The sequence below is a fragment of the Pezoporus flaviventris genome, unplaced genomic scaffold, assembly GCF_033815535.1.
Source record: "Pezoporus flaviventris isolate CSIRO_AGI_PZ_B2104156 unplaced genomic scaffold, CSIRO_AGI_Pfla_v1 ptg000002l, whole genome shotgun sequence".
Lineage (NCBI taxonomy): Eukaryota > Metazoa > Chordata > Aves > Psittaciformes > Psittacidae > Pezoporus > Pezoporus flaviventris.
Genome location: NW_026892550.1, coordinates 44858885 through 44884218, shown reverse-complemented (window position 1 = coordinate 44884218; position 25334 = coordinate 44858885). Strand labels below are relative to the sequence as shown.

Genomic DNA, 25334 nt, shown 5'->3' with positions numbered 1-25334 from the left:
CGGGACCTGTGGTTGAGTACCTGTGGCAAATTCCTGAGCTCTGGTATGGTCCCATGCCGCTGAAACAGTTCGAAAGCATCAGGGAAATACTTGATTTCCAACGCCTGTGGGATGTTATCCTTTCTGCTTTTGTTAGAGTAATTTACGTAGCTTCCTGTCTTTTCTGCCTTTCTGCTGAACTTGCTGTGTTCTTCAGCAGACCCATTTAAAAGTCCGCTGGGGATGAATCAACCTTAGTAGCGTTTCATGCATGCCTGGAAAAAGGAGTGTCCTGCTCTGGAGAGTTACAAGGCTTAAATGCCCTGCAAGGCTGACCATTTATCTGGTTGGAATGATGAGGTGAAATTCATTTGAACCCCGTGTAGAGGCACAGTCTTAACTTGACTTAAACCATCAGTCCACCACACCTTTAAGCTTCCATGCCTCAGCAGCTCATTCTCACCCTCAAGCAGCACAGGTGTGATGAGCTGGATCAAGGAACGGTTTGGCCACACACCAGGTAGTTATGTGTGGGCCAAGTAAGTTGACCACTGAAACACCATTTTATCTGGGGAGCTGCATGCCAGCCAGTGGCAGCCCCTGACCTCAAGTCTAGGGAGATTTCAGCATAGTCAAATCGGCTTTCCACAGGAGCAACTGAGCAATTTATAGCCTCGTGCACATACCCATGGCCATTACTTTGGTCTCTCAAGATGTCACTTGTGTGGTTTTTTTTCTCAACTTTCGGTTTTGGTTGTTTAATTCTGGAACAGCAGACAGCAAAAGACTGGTGGTTCTGCTGGTGAAATGCTTTATTGTTGCTATGGGAATAGTCCTTGCACTGCTGCAGAGCTGGAGTAACTCCTGGCCATCTGACAGGAGATCTGTTACATCATGTTTGTGGGTACTGAGAAATGCGTTGGATTCTCAGGGTTTAAGGAATGTAACTTAAAGCTTTCTTTCATGACTACAATTGGAGGACAAAGTAGATATAAGTGTTACCTCTGTAACAGGTGTACTGTTTTGCTTGTGTTATATCAGCTTTTAAAGAGTATCTTGAAATGTAAATACAAGTCAGAGCTTCATACTAACTTTAAACAATGTGTTTTGGTTTCAGCTCCCAGGAAGATGAGAGGCCTATGTCACCCTTCTACGTGAGGTATTTACTCAGCTAATTTAATTTATTTTTCTGGGTGGGATTGACTTGTTACTGGAATTAAATGTGGGGAGTGAGGCCAGAAATGCTCAACAGACTGTAATCAAACAGAAGATCCATGTGAAGTTTGTAATTATTGCTCAGCCAGTAGGATGAATGAGTCTTCAGAGATACAAACTCTGTTGCAATTTTTTGTATTTAGAGACGAGGTTCAGGGTTTAATGCCAGTCTTGTAAATTATTAATTAGAAGATAGACATCCATTTCCTCTTTTCTTCAGTTTATTACATAGCTTAGATGCCCGTCATAAGTAGCTTATGATCTGCGGGCACAGGAGAGATTTTTACCACAAGCTTTGGGGAACTAGCAGCATGTGCTGCTGAGAAAGAAACCAGGAACCAGATGATGAGTCAGCAGCTTGTACAGCAGCTGCTCCTCTGCTGCAGCCCAGAAAGGCAGGGGAGTTGGAAGTAGATGATCTTAAGGTCCTTTCCGACTCAAGCCATTCTGTGATTCCATGAGAGTGTCTGGGTCCCAAGCACGCCTTTTCCGGAGGGAATGGCACTTGCGCTGCATTTGAACAAACGGCGTTTCTTGTTTTGCCAACTGGAGGGCAAAGTCACTGCCTGTAAAAGTGGCCTAATTCTGTTGACATCAGTGAAAGTTTGCTCTGCTTGCCTTGGTAGCAGGCTCAATTCCAGTGCTTTCATTTATACTCAGTGGAAGAACAGGAGCCAGGGCAATTAACAGCGAAGGGCTGCAGAGGAGGAAGGGACAGATATTATAATTGAGTTCTTTGATCTCTGCAGAGTTTAAACAAATAAAAAGAAATCCCTGTGGTGCTTTTTGTGAGAGCAGTGATATTTGGAATTTTTACAATGATCTCTGAAACATCTTAATTCTCTTGCATATTTTCCTGTTTATCTTTGTAGTTTGGGTTTTTTTTTTAGAGAATTTTTCTAGCATGAAGTACAGAAAGCGTGTTTCATGCATACTCTTAGTATGGAGGCTTCCATTAAAACAGTGCAGAACTGTGAGTTAGTGAATTAACCTGGTTGTGTGGCCTTGTCTACCTTCCTGTTCATGCATCATCATTCCCTGCAGTGTATTTGTAAAGATATTGCCTAGTCTGTGCTTCAAAAGCTCGAAACTGTCGAGGGAGGTTCTGCCTTTTGCGAGATTATTTTGTAGGTGCATAAATTCCCCTGTCACAAGTTTTCTTTAGTTTTAATCATCAATCCTGTCTTGCCACTGAAAATAGTCCCTCTCTTTCTTTCTGGCTAAATGTGACCTTCAGATGATTGTAGGCTTTCATTATGTTTCCATCTGTCATACCGCTTAAAATTGTCCCAAACCCTTTTCTGGGTCAGGAAAATGATCCAGGAAAGAGATTGTCTTCAGCTGACCTTGTCAGGCTTGCTAAGGAGATAGCGAGCAAGGAGTGGACCTGAGGAAACTGGTATCAAAACAGGACATTTCTGTGAGAGAGGGAGCAGGTTTGGAAATTTTAAATGGGGATGTGGGCGTATTAGGATGGGGAGCAAAGAATTAGTGTGTCCATTGGAATGAAGGGATGCATTTCCAGGGGAATGTATCCTGCAAATAGGAAAGGAAGAGTCAGGAATAAATACATAGTTGGATAGTGAAGAAATGGCTAGCAGGAGCAGAGAGGAAGCAGCATACCTTGCAGCATAAGGCTTCATGCCAAGCTTGTGTCTTGTACATAACATTGCTAAGACACAGTTATTTGTAAATAAAGCTAACAGCTTTTAAGTCTTTCTGCTATTTATCACACATCAGAAATGTGTGCTCCTGAGGTCAGTTGCCAAGTGCAGTTAATTTGGCAGGAGAGCTGGTGCAGGCTGGGCAATTCATGGTGCTTCAACAACTGAGAACTTGAGTGTGTGGCCAGATTTTTCTGTCCTAGCTTTGAATGTTCTAATTGTTGCCCCAGAGCTGTGCATGACATATATAGGACCTGCGTTTCACACCATGAAAAGGAAGGAGAGATTGTCTGCTTTAGCTGTCTGATGGTCAAATCTATTTGTATTGCTACCAGCTACACTTACATAGCTTGAAATGCCGTTCAAGTAATCCTTCAAGTGAATCATGTATTGTGTATGTACAGAGCAGACGCTACTGCATTTATACAGTAGTTCCAAACAGATAATTACGCAACAAGTTAATTAAATGGGAACAAGAGCTCTTTAGCTTCCAAACATTGCATAATACTTGGCTTTTGCCAGACTGAAGGAGCATTGTGTCCCTTTGTAAACGAGTTTTGGTAGGATCAAACCAGACTTAATTCTTCAGTGCTGTACCATGTCTGCTAGCAATGGAGATGTTTCCCTTGATGTTATTTTTAAAAATAAGGCAAATGCTTGAGGCCTTAGCTTTAAGTCAGAACTGTCAGAATGCCACCAACACACTATTTCTTTAAAGGACACTGATGTAGGGTTGTGGATTTGTTTGATTGATTGTTGTTTTTTTTTCCTTTGGACATTGGGAAGTCATGACCAAGCATTAATCACCACTGCTGCTCTGTAAGGGAATAAGCAGCCATTAACAGTATGAGAGTAAGTAGTAAATGAGGCAAAATGTGACAGGTTTTTCAAGAGAGGTGATACCAATAAAACCAAATTATCTTTCATAAGACTTTCCAGAGACAAAGAAAAGCAATATATCTAGTCTGTCTGATGTCAGCAAAATGGTTTGTATCATGCCAGTTGTATGGAGAAAATGAGCATTAGTACTAGAGCTTAAAGATGGGTAGGGAGGGGATAAGACCTGTAGGTATTGCTGGTAGGAGAGGGAGGAGATTGCTGGTAGAGCTCCTTAAGTGTCATAGGCTTTTTTTATTTAATGGCCACTGGCATAATAAAATAGAGTCATGCTCATGATCTGGGCTTATAGCAGAAATTTAGGAGTGGTTGGGATGGGAATGTCCACTGGGAGAAAATACGTGATAGTGAGATATGATACAGAATGACTGAGATTGACATAGAGATATGTAAAGATAAGCATGAAATATAAGTTATAGGATGAAAAGTGATAACATGGGTGATAAAGTCATATATCTCAGGACTAATAATGACAGTCCATTACATGAAAGGGGAGTTCCTCACATTTAGAAATGCCAGGGAAAGAAAGGACCTGGGCATACTTGTTCATGGAGGGATGGACAGGGGAAGCATGGGATAAAAATACTCAAGTTGAAGTAATCGCATGACAGTAGATACACAAAGTGAAATATTTTCAGTATAGAGGAAGTGTGCATGCCCTTGTACAAGAGTCAGGTGAGGCCTCATACACTTCAGTAACTCATGTCTCTGGGGCATTAGATTTGTGAAGGTGATTAAAGAAGTGTGGGCAGACCTTGTTACAAAGTAGAGAAAAGAGCAGGGAAAGCTTATTTAATGTAAGAGATGAACCGAAGTACACATATTCCACTGGGGGTTTAGGCAGAGAAGAGTTGTTTATGTTAAGTCACGGTACTGATGCAAGAAAAAATGTGGGCAAACACACTATGAAAAAGCTCAGACAGAAACTAGAAATTTTGTAGCTGGAGCCTTCTTTTGTTAGGCATTGCAAGGTTGAGGTGAGCTGACCAGTTGATGAGATCTGGGGTTTTAAATCCACCTACTGCTGACCAGGATTATCCTGTCCTCTCTGTACTCCTTGGTTAAGACAATTTGTTGACTCAGCTGTGCTCCATACCAGGCATGGAGGTTTCTGCACTGTTCAAAGAAGAGGAAAACCTTACTGGGTGATTAATTGTTCCAGGGAGTCATGCCTGAAGGACATTTACATTCCAAAACCTTTGTAACAAAACTTGGTGGTAAAGGGAGTTAAGACTGCTAAAAAATGTATAATGGTGCTCATTGTATAATTCCATAATAAAACTGTGACGCCAGCTGTACTGAGTAATCAGTACTGAGAAACTGCTCAGTTTCAGGTAATGAAGCAGCATCTGGCAACAGCACTTCTCTGTAAGTACACTTCTCAACATGTGCAATGAGTTCTTAGAAGACAGGGAACCTACAGACGTGCTTTATGATGGCGTATATGCCTCAGATTTGACACATTAGTCACGTAGATGGTTTCAGGAGTTTCTTGATGAGTACATCCTGACATAAACCAGAGTGATATTACAGAGATAAAAAGTCAAAAGCTTTGTAGTGTGGAATTTCCTTGTTAACATGCAGAGGATTAAACTGAAACTGGGACGAGAGCTGGCATCACGAGCAGTGCCAAAAATTGCCTCAGATACCCATGAGTGCAGGGCAAAGCATTTTACAGTTTTGTTTGTTTTCATACTTCTTTTCCTTTAAGTACTAATATCTTGTTGGCAGTATCCAGTATAGCCAACTGGTTCTCCTTTGAATAATTGTTATTTGAGACAACTCTCTTTATATAATACAAGTCAGGTATTCTTAGCCTGCGGAATATTGTGTAAGATGGTTTACCCTGTTTGTTCTCAGGTCAGTTTTCTGAAGAAACTGAAAAATATTGTCCAAATTTCACACCTGCCACCTTCCTGAACACCTCCTCCTCGGTGGCACATGCCATAAGAGATCCTAAGGCCCACAAGGGGTGCTGAGTCCTTTTACGTGTCATGATTATATTGTGTGATGCATGTTAATGTCTTTCATCACTTCAGCACTGGTTGAAAATAAACACCAGGCTGCAGCATGCCCCTGCTTGCAGTGTCCAGCTACTGAGTGTGTCTGAGATCCCCTGAGGCATATTTCTCTCCTCTGTAGAGGAACCTCCGTAGACACCGCCATCCAAATTCACCAAGCTAAATCAGGTGATGTGTATGAATCCCCTTCAGGATTGTCTCTGCTCCAAGCAGTAGGTGTCAGCATGCACCCATCACAAAGGGTGATGTCAGTGCAAGTCAAAAACAGGAGCCCCGAAGAAAACAAGACAGATGCTTTTAGTGGGGTTAATTTTCTGCATAGGAAGAGGTTAGTGTCAAATATAATTTAAAGCAAGGATAGTTGGATCTGAACTTGTGAAAGCATAAGGGTGCTAGAAAACACTGAACGCGTGTCCTCTGTGTGATGAAACATCCCAAAAAATAAAAGCACATCTCTATATTTTTTAATTCATTATTTTTGTGTGTTATGTACAGACACAGTCCTTCTCTTTGGGGAATGTGTGTCAAATGAAGTAGTTGTCGTAAAATAGATTCCATGTGAGTCTGCAGTATTGAATGTCACAGTGGGCAAGTTATGGACAGTGAACAATGTTTAAACTATATAAATACCTATGGAAAAGGAATTTCCTAGGTCATGGGTTGGAATAATATATTTGGGAGGACTTCAGAAATTTCCCATGTGAAATGTCAAAGCCATTTAAACATCCTCTACTTTACTGGAATGGCAAAATGGTTTAAAGTTTCTGCATCTGTTGAGGCTTTCTTACTGTTATGCTTGGCTTAAAAAAAAAAAAAAAAAAGAAAACAGAAAACAAGAACAGGAAAAAAAGTTGGTTTTCTTCCTCAATAAAGCAGATGGATAGTAAATAAATCTTGGCAATGAGTGACCTTAGTTCCATATTGCAACTATGTCTTATCATTTAGGCCATTAAATATGGTCAGGAATTCATTCATTGACTTCATAAATTGAAACCCAATTTGGGAAAATTTTATGCCACTGAGTCAGTTTACTCTGATTGATGTTTTTACTTTGCTTTTGTAATAGATGGATGCTGATACATTTTGCTCATTAGTGCCTTAAGTGAAAAATACAACAGGAGAGGGAGTTTGATATGCAGCTCAGTTATTTGCCTGCTGACACAAGATGCCCAGTGCAGAGCAAACAGGGTGCAGCTACTGCATGAGATAGTTCTTACTCTGGTGGGTATTTTTTAAAGTTAGAGGGGGCAGAGGAGATTTAATATGTGTAAAGGTGACGGAAAATACCACCTTCCCATACTTGAGGTTGAAACAGAATGGGAGAAGAGACTGTGCAATAAGAGTTTACCTTACGTGTGAAGCAAGACATCTAGAGCTGATGGGGCACCTCTGAAAGTGAGCAGAAGACTTGAGTAAACAAGTTAGACAACACTGGGAAGTGCTAGAGGTCAGACTTCACAATGTGAAGGTCTTAAGAAGCCAGTTCAAAAGTTTATAGCGCTTGAAACAGCTGTGTGCCTTGATGCAGGTTTTGTGGCTGCCTCTCTGAAAGTAAAAGTCCCCAGCACTGGGAAACTCTCCTGCTGCTTCTTGTCACCCAGGAAGAACCTTTAATTTCTGTTGAACGTTGCTGTTTCTCAGCATGCTCTGCATAATTTAATAAAGATAATGTGGCTGTGGAGATAATTGACCATACATATCAGTGAAATGAGCAGGCCATGAGGGGAAAATAATTAACCAAAACAGATCATGAGTTCCCATTGTCCGGATGATTTACTGAGCAAAGGAGCCCTTCCAAGGCAGCTGCCTGCACAAGCAGGAATGCCAAGAGGGCTCTTCTGGGCACGCCTCACCTCACCTGCTCTGTGAAGCATAGATCCGAAGGCAGAGTGACTTTGCCACCCAAGAAGTTTGGAAAATCCTGCAGGATACATCCTGTCTGCCTGGTTGCTCTTGAGTTGAAATCCTTACATAGCTATGCCTTTCCCTCAGTTTGCTAATGTGCTTGAGCACCTCCTGCTCTATCCCTGGGCAAGCTTGAACTGAAGCTGCTGTGTAGCTCTCTCCCCTCCAGTGTTTGTTTTGGATGTGAACTTCCTCAAGGTGAAAAAAGCTGATGCAGGGTAAATAAAGCATTTAGCAATGCATTTAAATGAAGTAGCAAGGAAAGTTACCAGTTGTGGAATTAAAAAAAAAAACCTAGTGTGTCTGGAAAAACTCTGATTTTAAATCTCCATCGTATTGAGAGAGGGCTAATAGGAGAGTATTGGAATATTACAGGGCTAAGAATAAAGTTGTATTCAGTATACAAGGACGCAGTATTTAGAAGGAAAATACAATAAAATCAGAATGTCAGAACTTCATTTTGTAATCATCCACTCAGCTGGCGTGCATCTGTATGTGTATCTCCTTGTTATCTGTTGGTAGTTTCATAATCACGGCATCACTGGCTCTTTGACAGAATCTGTATTGTCTGAGTAGGGTTTTTCCAGATACCACAAAGTAATTGTTACACAGATAGTCATCATTATGAATTAGCAAGGTTAATGGACTTAAAACTGAATCAGTACTAGTAAAGCACAGTTAACTGAGAATTAGACAACTACAGAATGTATTGAGGCATTATGAAAGATTCTGGCATTTTACTTAAATATTTTGCAGCTTCATCTTCTGTTTCTTCTTTTTACTGCTTCTCAGGTAAAGAGGCTGGTGTGTTTTTGGTCATGCAGGTCGTTTGCAGAAAGTGACTGTTGGCCTTGAATACTGCAGATGGAGTTAATGGCATAAAGTTTTCTCATATGCAGTATTTAGCCTTTTATTAAGTTTATGTGAAACAGGAGTTTGCATTTTTTCCTGCTGGAAATAGAGGGAAGAGCTGTTTCCTGAGATGATCTATCTTGTCTGATGTGTAAATATACCTATACCCTACAGATGTTTTAAAAAACCTAGAATCCAAACAGTCCTGTCTACCCCTCCAGTACCATTTTCTGGACGTGAAAACAAAGAAGAAAAGTGTGATATGAAAGACACCCCTGCTCAGTACGGATTGCATCTGAATATTGTGGAAAGTTAATACAATATTACCTTGCTCCTACACATGTAGGAGCGAGCAGCAGTCAGCACATAAATTGTATCTTATAATGTGGTTTAGCCTATCACACTAGCATCTTACTTGTTAATCCATCTCCCATGGGAGGCCAGGTCTTAAAGAATAGTTCTGGGCTGGGAAGGGGCCAAATAGTTTATGTAAGTGAACAGGAAAGCAAGTAGGGTGCTTGAAACATGCTCTTGCTCCTCAAATTGCAGCACTATTCAGTAGTTAAGAGTCAGTGTTACATGTGGAAACAGAGGGATGTTGCAGATTTATGTATTTATGTCCTACGTGCAAATTGAATGTCCGTAACAATAAGCACAATGATACATGTTTGTATGTCTTCTGTTCATAAGATCATCTGAATGACATAGCAGCTTGGGTGCTGTGCAGGTAATGTGGGATATACTGGCGCACATCTGTGACTGCTTTCATGTTGTGCCACTGTTCCAGGGATCTGTGCCTGGACTGTAGATTAGCACTGTGTGAAGCTGGGACTAGAAGGGATGTGCATGTGGCTAGGGCACTGCTTTAGCCACACTGAAGTGAACACACTGGCTCAGCTGAAGGAAGCTTAAGCATATTGCAAGTCTGATTTGCAGCTGGTGTTTGGCATTTGTACTTCACTACAGGAGTTAGGCTGGTTTCTTTGTTTTGTTAAACTGGATGTAGTGGCCCCTGGTTTACCTTTCTCATCCTCTATCTTCCACCACAAGTGACACTCAAACCCAGGAAAGCCACAGAGTAGTTATCATGAGTGTGCCACAGCTTCTTAGCTAGCTCTAGATCTGTATGGTGAAGTGCAAAATAGTGAAAGGAAGCAGAGAGGAGAACCTTTGGTTAGTGAAGGGAAGTCAGCTGTTGATGATTTTGCATTGAAACCATTTGGGAGAAGCTAGTAAAGACTGAAAGCAATGAATGGCTGTTTTGACAAGAAGCGAATATTGCATCCAGCCTGGCTCATATCATGGCCAGACAGTGCCATTTCATTGGAATGTATCAAACCATTGTACTGCTAATTCCTCTGCTGATAACAGGGATAAATCGAAATGAAACCCCTAAGCCTATAACTTACTTGACTTAACAAAGATCACAGGAGGGATGAATAGGCAAAAAGTGTCACCTTATCTGCAGAGCACAGTCAGTGTAGGGGAAGAAGGGTCAGGATGGGACTCAGCTTGGCAAAGGGACAACAGCTGTGCAAGGTAGCTGTCAGCTTGTTCAGAAGGGCAGAGACACCTACAATCACATTGTCTCTTCCTGAGCCTGAAAACAGTCTGAGGGGAAAGAGAAAGAAGACAGCATACATTTTATTTTTTAAAATGTGAAGCAAAAAATATCAATATCAGAGCATGGCAGGAGAGCTGTGCAAAGCCTGTGTTTTGCCTTTGTCCTCTGTTAATATTTAAACATTCTTAAATATTAAGCCCTCTTTTAAGTGTATAAGTTTTTCAAGTCAGCCTCAAAAGAAAGCCAAAAAAATACACAGCGTGTTGAGGTTGAAATACTTTCCATTAGACTTTGGCCTACTGCAAGGGAATGACAGGGAAATTCTTGAGGATATTGGCATTGCCAAAATGTGCCACGTCACCATGGAAGTGAAAATTCCTTAAAGGGAAAACTTGCGGCATGTGCTTGTGGCCTGCACATGCAATTGTTGAGGCAGCTTAGACCTTTAAATCTTAGTGGTGCAAAGAACAAGAGGATTTAAGATGTTATGGTGATAATTAGATCTAACTTTCTCCTCTCTTTTTCTTTTACACAGTGCCCACGTATCACAAGTCAGTAGTAACATTCCTGCTACAGGAGAGTAAGTGTCTCTTACAATTTTGTAGCTACCATTTTTTGTATATTGGAGCTTTGATTTCTCTTTAAGGATTGTTCTTACACAAAGACAGTGTTTCCCAAACCGAAGCATCTGCCATGATAATAAATCACTTGCTTCGGAAGAATTCTTAGGCCCGTGGTTCTTTCCTCATGCTGTGCCTGTGATGTTTTTGTTAGACAGAACTGGCATATTTAGAGAAGCTATTTGCACTGTGTCATCCTCTTGCTCTTGTCTGCATCCCAGCAGAGGACCTGGCTCAATGCTGCTACCGTAACTGGGAGCAGCAGAGTCAATGAGTTGGCTTCCTTGCCAGAGCTGGAGGTGGCAATGGCTGATGGGTTTGCAGAACTGATTGTTGTCAATACATGAAACACGGACATACTTGCCTAGTTAATCCACATGGGGTTTGCAGTTGTTAAGATCTCTGACTTTTGGGGGAACTGCAGTGTCAGCAGACTTACAACTGTAGCAACTTGGCAAAAACTTTTGCTGAATTCTCTAGAATTCTCTGGAGAAGTCAGCCCAGGTAGAGGTTCCCATACTTACAGCTACACAGTTGAAAATTAACCAGCAAATGCTGCAAATAACTTTTCTATTTATGGAAAAAGCACTAGGAGCTATATATGGACTTTGGACAGGCGTGTTTGAGAAAACTCATTCTTCAGCAGATACCTAAAGCATTGCAAGAAACAGGGATGGGGCAGGGATGCACAAAAAATGTGATTTGAAATGATCTTTGTGGGGAAAAAATAGATTTTGCCCATAAAAATGTCCTCTGAGGGAGGAAGGAAGTAAATATTACAAGAAAATGTCAGGAGATTTGGTTGTGTTGAAAGTTCAAGCAGTCTCGCATCTTTAGCTGATGCAAATGCACAGGCTCCCTTGCTGTGGCATGTGTGGAAGCCCTCTTACTGCCAGCGGGACTGAAAGCAATCTCACACTAGACTTAAGTCAAGGGTGGCTGTGAGTGCATTCACAGCACAAGAACAGTGCAGAAACAGAACTCAGAACCAAACCTGTGCTTGGTCATCAATTTAAGCATATGAGGAGTTTATAGTGAGGTGCTGTTTGTGTGTTCTTATCCCCCTGTGAGACAGCTGTGAATCACCTTCTTGCAGATGATGTTGCCTCACTGAGCTGGGATTGCACAAGAGACTGGTGTCAGCATGGCTGGGTATCAAATACAGTTTTGCCACGGCAAGGACTATTGAAGTGGAGGGTGAAAGTTAGGCACCAGTGTCTCTGTTGCAGTAAGTAAAATTAGCTGGTTTACTGAAGGTTCAAATATCCCTAGAAGTAAGAAAGAGCAAGATGAATTGGGAAGGTTCAGCTGTTCTGAGGGACCTGAACATCAGGATATCTGAAGCTTAGCTCTTCGCAGATGTCATGGCCCTAGGACATTTTACACTGCCTTGCCATCATAATAAAACATAACCCTTGGATACCCTTGCTTTATTTATTCTTGCAGAGAGGGAGCTCCACAAAGTCTTTGAGCTCAATTGACCTTATTTTTCGGCTTGACAGGTATTTAGAGAAGACAATCCGCTCAGCCGTGGAGCAGCATCTCTTTGATGTTCATGGCTCAGGCGGCCAGAGTTCAGAGGACTCTGAATCGGGAACATCTTCAGCCTCTTCTAATGTGTCTGCCAGGCAGAGGAGGCGACACCACAAAGAGCAGGAGGAAGCCCGGAGAAACAGAGACATGTATGAGCCTGATTTCTTTGTTTTGGAGAGTGTATTTGATTAAGTGTACCCTAGTTACATCCTCTGATCAAGGCAATGCTTAGTTCTGTTGCAAAATACTCTGGCCCTTGAGTTGAAAGTTTAGAGCAGACTGAATGCCTGTGCAGAGCATCAGTTAGAGCTGAGAAATATAAAATTTATTAGAGGTCATGGAGTGTGGCGAAGCATGATAAGAATCTAGGGGGTTTTACACAGTATAGTAGAGTTCTTAATTACAGTATTTGGAATTGTTTAATTACAGTATTTGTTGCTTTTGTGGAAATTCACAAGCCTATGTCCCTATTGCCTATAACTTTCTTTAGATAAAGACATCGGGTTTAGATACTTTTCTGATTTCCAAATGTCTTCAGAAATGAGATGAAGCCTCCTTTTTGTATATGGAGGCACAGCTTATGTCTGGGTTTATTGAGGAGACTTGGGCATTGGTCTGAAAGTAGAAAAATCTTCCTTTTGAGTAATCAGAATTTAAGAATTATTATCCACCCTGTTACACAAAGTTTAAACATGATTTAGTGGTTAATTACATTAAATGTCCGTCAAAGAGTAAAAATAATACCTATTTTTCCTTTCATACTCCTCTACTTGTGGCATTGTACCACTTTGTGCAGTACAAATATGTTGCCACCACAGCCTTAACAGCACTTGACCAAGGCATATCTATCTTTGAGGAACAAAGGCTTTGCAAGGCCACGATCTATATTCAATACTTACACATACACTAGGTTTTACCCACCACTACTTGTAAAGAATGTGTGTTCTTGGCTGAAGTATTGGTTTGCTAGGATTTCAAGTTATATTCCAAAATAACATCTAGTCTCTGAGGGTTTTCTCCTGGGTGCTGAATTCCCCACGTCCTATTGGATCTGCACATTCCTATATAAAGCCACTTTTATACAGGTGCATAACCTCATGTTAATATTGCAGCCATGTCATTTCACAGAAATTTATCAATGCTACTGTTGTAAAAAAAAATCCATGGTTATAAAAATCCATTTACATAGTGACTGAAAATATGCTGTGAAGGTGGACTGGGAAATTAGCACTTGCAGGTCACCAAAGTATCTGGCAGCAGCTCTGAAGTAGTTTTTCTTGTTTAGTAGCCCTGCTGACAGGCTTCTCAGGTAAGTAGGTCAGAGACTGGCTAGCGTACGTGTTTGGAAGCATATAGTACTGCAGGGCTTCTTTTCAACAGTGCATTATAGAGCCACCTTTGCACATGGTTGACACAGTTGTTTAGGTTCAGCTGGAGCCGAGGATTTAAAGCACGTCGGAAGTTTTGAATGCTGGCTAGGATTCAAATTGTTTTCCCTGGTTCCCTTAGGTCAGATTGCTGGAACTCCTTTCCATGAATTATCAAAATTGGGAATTCCTTTCAAAATGTCTTTCAGTTGTCACTGTTGTTTTGATTGTCAGTGATTTCATCTCCTTGCCTTGTGGTGATCACAAGAGGATTTGTAATGTCACAAGATGGGACTTCAGACAGGAAGAGTGTTTATCACAAAAACACATAGGTGAACTCCCAGGCTTTGCAGGCTACATGATCTGCAGGCTGTGTATATGTAATTGATCTGCTCAGAAGGTTATAAAAGCTTCCACAAAAGCAAATATATTATCTTTGAAGTTTAATCATAGATTTATAATACCTTTTTGTATTTCCCTTCCACGAACAAAACCCTTCATGATCTAGAAAATTGTTGAAACTTTCTGGTTTTCTTTTCCATGCTGGCACTGTCCAGATACTACGGAGTAACTGGTTTCTTGTCCCACCAGTACAAATCTAGATAAATTCTCCTGATGTTTGTGAAAGCAGGCTTTGGAGTTGCACAGCACTGTACAAGGCAGCCACACATACAACAGTTAGCAAACATCCCAGTTTCAGTGTCAAGTATAAGCAGCCTGCATTTAGCCTCTGGCAAGGTAGGATGATGAAGAATGAGATGCGCTGTGCTTCCCCTGTTGCCCTAATGTGTTATGTATGTGTCTTCATTATTGTATAAAGTAGAGAGAAGACTACTAAACAGGCTCTGAAGAAACAACTGCATGCTGAAGGACCCAGCAGACTAATTGTGCAGAGCAAGATAAGCCACACACCAGGCTTCTGGAAAAAAGACACAAACCCTGCTAGTCCAGAGTCCAGAGTCCCAGCATCACATGCTGACTTAAGGCTGCCTGTCCCACTTCCAACGTAGCAGCACAGTTCTCTGTCCTAGCAGTTGTGTTGCTGTTGCAGAGATGCATTCCCTTTTCTGTTCTGTGTAATTCCTAAATAGGAATTGAGCTTTTAGCTAAAGTACCGCTCAATTCCAAAATGCTCTTACATTTAACAATATGAGTAAGGAGGTCGATTATGCGCTGTCATGCGCCAAAGGAGATCCTTGGACCACAGCTGTGAATCAGTTTCTTAAATTGAAAGCACGTGTCTCAAAGGAAAATACACTGTGTATTCTCTATAAAAATACCACAGACAGCCAGGAGCTAGTCCAGCTCAATATGATTCTCTGTGTTGACTTTAGTGGGAAGTGAATCAAGTCCCAAACATTGATCCTCATAGTTTCTCACCTGAGGTACATACACGTGGCTTTCACTCCTCAGTGGGATTTAGCATTGCACCGTGTGTGTTGTTTGCTGCAGTAGGAAGAACCAGAGATACTGGTTTCATAGGGCGTAGGTGATGTTGCTGGAACTGCACCAGTCAGCATAATGTATTTCTCTATTGCTACCATAAATGTAGCGGGAGAGTGTTTTAAACAAGCTCTTGTTGTAACATCCCTTTTCTTTTTAGGGAAGTCATCAACAAAGAAAACATTCCCTCTGGATTCAGCAGTCTTGAAGACTGTATTCTAGCTGCTCAAGAAGTAGAAAAATTACAAGACAACAGCTCCGGATATCTTAGTGAAAGGAATAAACCAAAACGGCAGAAATCCAGCACCAAGCTCTCGGAGCTTAATGACAACCAGGACAGTCCTGTGGTAAGCTGACATGCTGCACTATTTGACACCTAGGACTAGAATAGGAAAGTGTCTTTTTAATTTCTCTGCACGTCTGGTTCCCTTGAGTAGTCATTTTTGCCTGCAGTACAAGCATAAGTGACTGTTTTGGACTATGGGGAACACTGGATTCCGCACTTACAGCCTTTGTGATGAAGCAGCTGAGAAGCTGTATTTCTGCTATGATCCTCTTACTATAGTCGTTTTTTCTTTCCACAACTTTTTGCTTTTTTTGTCTGAATTCAGAGAAGCATGTTTGGAAAGAGAAAAAGGAAGTAAGTCTTCTTTCTTTCAAAAGTCTTGCAAGGGGGTTGGAACTTCAGACAGTTTCATATGTTCAGGTCAAGTTTATTTTTATATTTCTCCTAAGTTCTGAAACTGTAGATGGCAAGTGACGACTTGATAACAAGATGACAAAGGTGTTTTATGCCTTTTCCCTAAAGTCTGTGTGTTACTGCAATTTGCAAAACACTTTAGTGTGTTGATCCAAAAGGTGATCCCTCTAGCTAACTTTGGTGGAGGAGGTAAATGGCACTGATATAATGTCCTAAAAATCTGGAATACTGTGGAATTTGCCCAGCATATTCTTGTACAACCTTCACAGTAGAAGATAGTTTGCCAACTTTTACATGCTGTAGAATAAAACTGAAATAAGCTTTCTTCTCAACCAAATGAAACACAGATTATAGTGTCAGCAGCTGAGAAACTGTACCATGCTTCAATGCAGGGTCTGCTTACAGTGGCAGAAGTGTTATGCATCCCTGTGCATGGCACCACAGCTAGTAACAGTGAAAGCTGTGGGAAAAGACTGTCCTTCCAAGCTATAGGGTGTTTCCTTCAGTTGTACTTGAGTAAGTTTTAGAGACTGCTATGAGTTCTTCTTAGTATGATACTGTGTTGGGACTCATTTTGTTTAGTTCACAAAATTGAATTGATCTAGTGCCCTTACGCTCTGCATTGATTCTAGAGAGAGGCTAATTTGGCTTCCTTTGTGATAAAAAGAATGCATGCTGCTAAAAATTTTAGGCTGTGCTTGGATTTAGTGCTCAGTATCAGTAACCTTCTCACGTGATACTTCATGAAAGCACAGTGAGATAGACACACTCTGTGTCTTTGCTTGCAGCAATGCACTTTAAGACAGGTAAAGGTCAAGTGCTTACACTCTTTTCTGCACCTCTTCTCTGTACTTGTGGAGTGTGAAGCAGTTTAAATGTAAATGAGAATTTGACTTGGGATTTGGGAAGGATTGACAGAAGTGTCTACTTTTGTTGTGGACCTGAAAAACAATCATAAAGTCCTAAAACATGCCCAGAAGAAATATCCTCAAACCTACCTGTGTCCAGTGGACTTTGCCTCCCATTGAGAGGCAGAGACTGAAAGGAACATAAAATAGACTAACCTAACACAAAAAGCCCTTTGACCAACATGACCATCAGTGTGCTTCTTGCTTACTTTGCTACAGAAAGCATCATAGGGGGATTGTCAACTAGGAGTATTGTTATGAAATAGCTTGCAGAGAGCATGATGCTGTTCATTTTGAAGAGCAAAGGCTACTTTTTACGTTTTCATGAGTGTGTTTATTTCATACTTGCATTTCAGAAACTGCCAGCAGGATATGTGATGGCTTAGCTTTCTTTTGGCTACATCTTTACACGTCAGATAATGACACAAATTAGACTACCTACTTGGAGTATCAAAGGACATAACCTGCACCTTAACATTTGCTAATAGGCCTTCATCCTGTAAACATATTTGTGATGTATCTTCTTAGGCACTTTTTTCTGAACCTTCCCACTTTTCAAAGCATGAAAGAGCGTGTAGGACAGTGCATGGAAGCTTTCCTCTTAGCTGTCTAATTGCATCTGACTCAAAAGCGTAAGTCGGAGGTGGAAAAATTGTCAGTTCCACAAACCAACCACAGAGTATTAAAAGCTTGTAAATGCATTACAGAAACATGGTAACCAGGTACCAGTAGGACTTGAAGAATCACATTAAGCAATGCTGGAATGCCTGGGCTGTGTCACCTTATGGGGCTGGAGGTGTAGCAAGTGAGAGGGGGTTGTGACTGCCCCAGGAAGTCTGTGCACACAGTTCCAGGGGCTGGGGCAAGAACCACATTCCATTCTACTGTCTGACTTGCTCCTATTTAAGAGGGACTTTCTCAAAAAACAGGGTAGAAAACCTCCTGGACATGTGCCCAAAGTGGCAACATGACTTGTCTTCACAGTGCTCTCTCAGGCTCTTAGAGGACAACAATGTTAAAGTTCCTAATGGTAGCCAAGACAAATTTCGGAACAAGTTGTCATAACCAGTTGAATTTCTTGCCCTGCATTCATATTTTAGCACAAGTTATCATTATCTCTTGCATATGGCAGTCTCTTGCATTGTTCTGCCCATTTAAGAGGAAACTAGGGAAGGGTTTGGCTGAGAAGGGAAGTTTTTTCTAAGATAAGCATAAGGAGTTCTGCTGGAAAGATGCTACAGGTGTTGGTACCTGCTCTTTCAGGACTTGTACGTACCACAGAATCACTCTCAAGCTCAGCCTGTCTGTCAGTCTGCAAATATGGGAACTGGCAGGGTACTATGCAGCATAATTCTGTTAGACAGACAACAGAGGTTGTCTGATGAAAGATAAAGCAGTGAGCAGCTGTTGTTTTTTGGCAGGTTGTGGGCAATAAAATGCGGGGTTTGTTATAAATGTGCAGCAGGCAGGACTCTGCTTGTTGCCTTGTTTCTAGGAGTCCTGGTTGATGCTTCTTTATTTGATCTGTTTACTGGCCTACAGCTTGAATCTGTTTCTCTTATGTATTTTACTGCTTTAACATTTACTGTATTACAGAGTATGGAAAGCTTTAGCTCATCCAGGCCTCTGGACAGAACAGAACCTGATGACATGGAAATTTTATCTGAAGAAAGGTGATTTTTTTTTTTTAATATATATATGTTTTATTTTCCCTGTGTTTTTAGTACAGCCTAAGAGATCTTCCACCACAGGCTATAAGCATGTCAGTTATGCTGCAGAACAGCATTACCCACTGTATTAGTAGGATGGTATGGAGGCACTATATATGTTGTGTTGGCTCTGCTCAGTAGCATACGCCACCAAGATTCTTCTCCCAGCCTGTTAGGAAAAGCACTGAAGATGCTGATGGTGCAGACTTGGAAAGCAGTCAGCTGTGAGCCACTTGAACCAGCAAGCTCCACGCAGGTGACTGCAGGGCCTGTCTCACCCAGCTTCTTGGTTGGGAGTACAGCCCTTTGTGTTTCCGTCTTCTACAAGTGCTGTAACAGCCCCACTCTGCTTGACTGAGGTGACAATTCCCTCCACAGTTAACGTTTGTTGGGAGAGCTGTATTGGTTTGGATTAAGAGCACTGGAATTAAATGACGTATTTTTCATAAATAGCTCCTGAGAGGAAGCAAAAATGCATAGTTTCTCAGCCTGAAGTGCTGTAGCCCAGAGTGTCCCTTCGTTTACTGAATGAATTAGTAAGTGTGCAGCAGTAGCAAGCACCTAAAAACCTGTGTGTGTAGAAGTCCTGCTTGTTTTTGTTACAAGGCAAGTCTGGTTTTGTATTTGTAATATGTTGGTTTGTTTTTGTTTTGTTTTTTTGTAGCAAAGAAAGTGAAAACGATGAGGTTTTTTTCAGGCACTCTCAGGTTGGTATTTTTTGGGTTTTACGTTTCAGTTTTGTGGTCTCTAAATGGGCTTTTTATTGAGTAGAAACAAGTAGTGAGGCATATAGTTCTGTACAATTTTGTTTCTCCTAGAGAAATGCTGTTAGCATTTGCTTTTCCTTTTCCTTCATTCTGCTTTTTACTTACATAATTCAGGGAGCATCTCAATCACTGAGGAGTCCGAAAGCATTTGCTTCACTCCCTTCAAACCCTCCTTGCCAAAAAGGGAAGTGTCACTGAAGTTAGTGCTTTGGTTTAAGTAACACAAAGTTCCCTTACTAATCATTGCAAACAGGGTGTGTGACTGGTTATCTCCCAGGGTAGTAAGATTAGCTTGTCTCTCTTCATTTCTCTAAAATCCTTTGGCCTTTTGTTTATGATTTCCCAATGCAGCCTGTTACCTTTGAACATCGGTGTCTGTGATTCATTTGTCTTAGAAAACTGGATAATCTTCTGCTTCTTTCCTAAGGTTGGTGGTTGGGATGGATGTCAGGAGGGGAGACGTGACATTGTGGGTGACAGTTTTTTCCCCAACTTTCAGTTTCTGCTCAACAAGCACCTCCTGCCTTCACTTCATGGTGTTTTTCATCTAACTGTTCAGCAAAGCAAAGATTTAGGTTGGTTTAGGTGGGTTTGCAGTCACTGGTTCATGTAGGTTTGCTTGAAACACTTCTAGACAGCTAAGCATTTATAACACTGGGGAGAGTTATCTGAAGCACCTCTGCCTCAGTTGTGCACCCGTTTTAGAGGAGCACAGTAAAACAGCTGTGGACAATGCCTGTTTTCTCTGGCCATCTAGAGTTAACTGAGGCTGACAGTATTCTTAAACTAGCCTCCTCTTGTGGTTTGTTGGGTTTTTTTACAAAAAAAAGCCGCTATGACATTTTTTTGCCTTGAAAGGCTTAATTTCTGATAGGTATCATTTCCATTTAGCAAGAAAGGTAAAAGATTACTTGCTACCAGCTGTGCTTTGACCAGCCGTGTTGTAGCTGCAGAAGTTCATGGGACACTGAAATATGTTACCTCTGCAAGGGGTGTTCAGTGCTGCCTTTGATCACCACTCTGACTGGGCTTAGATGAATCTCCTACTTTGCTCCCACAGGATAGTAATCCCCAGTGACCCAGCACTTGCTTGTAAGCTGTTGTGTTTTCTGGAGCTTGGATTTTGCAACACCTTGTCCCTCACGTACTGGCTTGCGTGTGGAGAAGGTGCTGTCACTGCCATGCCACACAATACTCCCATTAAGCTTTTAAATTAGTCTGGGAGAGGTATATTTGAGTATGAAATCGTTGTCTTAAAGTAAACTTTTTAGCAAGAGCTTTAAAATTTACAATTTAAATTGCAGGAGAAGATGTGGCCTTAACCAGAGATCGTATTATATAGGAATTACAAGGTCAAGAAAATGTTACATTCCTGCAGGGTAATTTTACATTCCTTGTCCCTTATAAGCCTTTTGCTTAGGGCAGCTTAAAGACATACCTTTAGTAACAAACAACTCATTCAGGATGAGGAAGGGCAGGGACTTTCTTACTCTCTTTCTCACCCTGTCTCCAGTCTGAAGATACTAGCAAAGATATTTTGAATTTGTCATGGTTACCAGTTGTGCAGTCTTGGGTCTCCATGAGGCAGTAAAAAAAAACTCTAAATACATGTCCTGAGTTTGTTTTCAGTGCTTCTGTAGCCTTCATAATCTGACCTTGGAAGTAGCTAAGCTCCAGGATATAGACTGTGATTTGAAAAACACAGGTTTTGATAAGGGAAGGGTGTTTAAGCAACAAGTGTAGAGGGGGATTGGTGTGACTCAGGAGGAAGTGAGCAGAATGGCTTCGTTCTTGCATCAGATTGTATTACAAAAGGTGCTTAAGGAAGCTTCCTGCTAGTGGTTGTAATGGATGATCAGATGTAGGGAAAGCAAGCCTTTTAAATAAAATTGGTTTGAATCCACATGTAATTGAACAGAATACAACTCCCTGATCAGAATTCAAAGATCCTTCTGTTGCCATTTATTCCTAGCTGCTTGAGCTACTCCTTATGCTCCTTCCTTTGGAGCAGGGAGAATATCCCCAAGTTACTTAGACCTGTAGTTACTGGTACCTGCAAAGCATGGGGCAGAAGGAGCTTCTAAAAAGCAGAACTCAGGTGCTTAGTTTGAAGTTGTTTGTTTGGGGTTTTTTTAGGGTGGGGTTTTGGTTTTTTTTTGGGGGGGGTGTTGTGGCTATGTATGTAATATCTGCAGTGCACTGTGACTGTCAACTGCTGCTGAGATCATCATCTTGCTGTCCCTTTGGTTTGTAAGAAATTGAGGGGGATCCATACCTAAAGCGCAGTAGTTCCCCGTACTGGATTTTTGTCTAGGAGGTTGGTGATTAGTGGCATCAGGAAAACAAATAGGAAAATAAACAGTGGAAATACTGAATTATCTACCACTCTATGGGTTTGGAGCATTATGCAAAGAAGGTTAAACATCTGCTTTCTGGAGTCTCCTGGGTTTGTATCACCATTGTTTTTCAGAACGCCTGATGATTTATTCATTGTATTAGGGACTGCATCAGTGAGCAAGGACAGGAGAGGAACTGGCTGTGGGCACAGCACAGGCCTGTTTTTAAACAGCTTTTAAGTGTTTCCAAGAACTGGAGTGGCTTTAGAAGGAAGAAGACATAGATACGATCTTTCTAATATATCTGTAATGAAAATGTTTACCCATCTGGGAAGTGCCTTTATATCTGCTCCAGATGTTATTTAAGAGCCTTAATAAGTCCGGAAATTGCACACACCTCATGGAAAGACATTTAACTGTAATTAGTATCAGTGGTGGTGGTGAGATGGTATTTTCAGGTTGCTTCCTTTGAAATCGTTAAAATGTAGATAGGTTCCTCTCTTCACACTTCTTAACGTAGTTAAAAATAGCCCCTATTTTGAAAGTTATTGCTTTATGTCTTTCAGCTTTAAAATACCATGCTGGCAATTTAAATGCAGTTTATCAGCTGGTACAGTTTGTTCTTCAGTAAATGTAGAAGTCTGCCTGTTTCTGGCCACTGACCAGTCTCTCTGTAATGTATGCTGACTAGATCCTGGCAAGAAATTTGTTACTAGTCCTTAAAGAAATATCTAAGTCCTCCCAACCTGGAAGCAGCTTAAAAGGTATTGAATGGTGAATTAGCATTTTTCCACATAAAGCTCTCACAATAAACACATTTGGAATCAGATTTAGTGTCAAACTGTACGAGTTATTGCTGCTTGGCAAACTGTCATCTAGTGTTTCCTTTTGTTATAATGTTTCAAAGAGGTGATTTACTGAAATGAAAAGGAAATACAAACCTTATACAAATACAATGCACAACACTCTTTACAGTGTTCACCACCCAGGTTTTTAGAGCTGTAGAACAGCCCAGGTTGGAAGGGAACTCAGAAGATCACCTGGTCCAGCTTTTCGTGGGAAAGGGAGATGAGATTATCCAGCACTCTGTCCAATCACAGGGATTGATGGGACTGAATCCAGATAAAAACATTTGTATGTTTTGTCTGCTGGGCAGGTTTTTTCCCCTCTCTACATGAAGCTTACTTGTTTTTCTCTGTTCAAAGGGAAAACAAAAAAAAACAAAAAACAACAAAAAACAAGACCCAAACACACACATTGTTAGCTTTATGCAGATGAAAAAAATTAAGTGTGCTTTAGTGGCATGTATTAAGGCTATTGATTTAGTACAGTTTGGCCATGCTTCTGGATTCACAAGTAAAATATATTCAAATGTGCCAGTTATTTTCTTCAGGCCCGTTTTCTTCACACATCAGCATATGCGGATTGCTAATTAATCAAAATACCTGCAGGGGGCAAATCTGCATGTTGTTTACCTGCTAGACTACATTTGAGAGAATTATGCCTAAGCTTTTCTTAACAAGATCAAATAGTTTATGTAGTAATGTTATGCTGTCTATTCGGATAGCTCTGTGTTTGTTGGTAGGTTTGTACATATCACACTGCATGTTTATGTACGTGCTTTACACTTCCTTTTCCCTGCTGCCCTCTGTGAGGCATTACAGCTGATTTGTTCTAGAGTGACAAAACTGCTCGTGTCATCAAGCACTGTTTTGGACACGCGCACTGTGTATCTGCTTGGGGGAACGGCAGTGATTTCTGCATAAATGCACACAACGTGTGGTATGTGCAGGGGTAATAGTGGTGAGACAAACAGCAGTTACTTCCAGGTAGTGCTAAATGGTGAATCATTTACTTGACGGCATTCTGCTTTTTTTTTTTCTTTTCCTTCTAAGTCATTGGATGCTTGTGTGAATTTTTTGGCTTTTTCCCAGAGTCCACACTGCTTCCAGCCAAGATGCCAAACCCCACTGCCATTTGGATTTGCGCAACACTGCTTTAATACCCAGAGCTCCTCCATAAATAGTTCTGCTCTCCCCACGCCCAGCTAGAAAACAACCACAGGAAATCGGGGAATGTGCAGCCAGCACAGCTTAGCTGGCACTAATTGATCTGAGCCAGCACAGCTTGCATGAGAGCATTCGTGTACGTAGCCTGCACTGCTTGCTGTCTGCGGCTGCTACCTCAGGAGCTCCAGTGCCTGCTTTTTAGAAGACACCATATTGCTACAGCCTTACAACGGCAGCAGCATTTTTGTTGTTGCTCGAAGGAGTTCTGCTCCTATAGGAAGTGTACGCAGCACACCCCACCCCACCCCCCCCCTTCCTTTTCTCCCTGCCTTCCTCCCTCCCTTTTCATCCCAGTCGATTATTACTTGAGGCTTTTTAATCTGCATGCAGTTGTCAGGGCAGGCAGTCTCAGGAACTTGCAGTGGCTTTCTAAAGAAGGAAAAATTCAAGAAAGGCAGATGGAAGGATGTTTTTACCAGTGTGAGTGAGCAATTAGTACATAGGGGTCACTGAGCAGGGGATTTGAATTTGGAACTGGAAACATCAGGGTCTGTTTGTTTGAATCTTTTTAGCTAAAGGCATGAGCTTACTGCTGCTGTGACTGGAGGTTTTGGTTTTTTTTACCTCCTCTGCCTCCTGAAACATTTTTTCTTTCTCTCTCATTCTGTGGGTGTATGGGAATACAGCTGACTTCAAGTATGAAGATTCAAGAGCATCCAGGCATTCCTGAAAACAAGTTGCAAAGAAATCAAGATGCTGATGAACAGGAAAACAGCTTTGTGTCAGAAGTGCCTCAGCTGGATTTGACAGCACTATGTGATGACAACAACTGGGAAGGTAGGATTGTGTGATGGCTGGTTGTATGAGTGAAATGAGAGAGAGAGTAGGGAAAACTGAGTGGGGTGGGTATATCATGTTACTGTGTTCCCTTGCCAAAAATAACAGGAAAGCAGTTTTGTCTGAATATGGAACTGAAAGTTTGGTGAAACTGGAAGCAAAATACTGGATGGGTACTAATTCTATTGTCACTTATAGGAAGAAAATTAATTGTTTTATTCTTGAAGTTAATTTCATGTGCTGTTTAGTACTGTTAAGTCCCTTAGTGTTTCAGGATAGCTTATTTCTTGGCAGCTGGTTACTCAAGTATTAAGCTAGACTGCCCTACACTTCAAAGAAACTCTGTATTCCCCAGTCCAGAAAGAACTTCCTTCTTTCTGCTATCCACTTCAGTCAGTGTTCGGAAATAATGTTTTGGATCTGAAAAGCACAGCTGGAAAAAAGGCTGTCTATCTGCTACTGTGTCTTTTGATGGCTCTTACAAGCAACAACTTCTATGTATGCTGTAAAAAAAATCTGATCACCAGCTTGAACAGCAGTGTTAAATTGCATGTAGTTTAAGTTATTTCAATACTGTTTCTTAGCTCTTGTCTCCAGAGTGCATGCTTGGTTGGCTGTTTGCACTGACTTAAGAGTGGGAAATCTGGGAAGATTCTCTGGGTGCCATGAACCTCAATTTCATTTGAAATTGAGATGGCTTTAAGGTGTCCTAGCACTTCCAGGATCAAACCATTTTCCAGTTACTGTGTATGTGTACAAGCAAGAATTCTTCTGTTAGTTTGTGCTTTAGGAGTGAAAGAGAAGGGCTTTGACAGGGAAGAAACAGGAAAATGCGAGTATGGTATTTCAATAAAGCAAGAGAAGGAAAATGTGTAACTAATTTACTGCTCAAAAAGAACAATCTCTGAGGTACACTGAGAAGTTACATCCTCTGCTTCAGCTTCCACAGCATACATGACCTAGTATATTTTACCTTTCCCTCTAGGAGGGGAGTAGTTATGATGCTTT

General features: G+C 41.3%; 1 protein-coding gene across 8 annotated transcripts in view; it reads left to right on the top strand.

The window, feature by feature from the left end:
• The window catches only part of FAM13A (family with sequence similarity 13 member A), a 133066-nt gene that overhangs the window by 82177 nt on the left and 25555 nt on the right, over positions 1–25334 (top strand). For 4 of the 8 annotated variants that reach the window (XM_061476880.1, XM_061476844.1, XM_061476889.1 and 1 more), the window contains 7 exons: positions 1097–1138; positions 10633–10677; positions 12220–12399; positions 15221–15407; positions 18265–18341; positions 19042–19084; positions 24176–24326. In XM_061476880.1, coding sequence (XP_061332864.1) covers positions 1097–1138; positions 10633–10677; positions 12220–12399; positions 15221–15407; positions 18265–18341; positions 19042–19084; positions 24176–24326 — 725 coding nt within the window. The remainder of the gene's footprint in view (positions 1–1096; positions 1139–10632; positions 10678–12219; positions 12400–15220; positions 15408–18264; positions 18342–19041; positions 19085–24175; positions 24327–25334) is intronic. The other 4 variants (XM_061476861.1, XM_061476897.1, XM_061476853.1 and 1 more) reach the window with 4 other exon arrangements.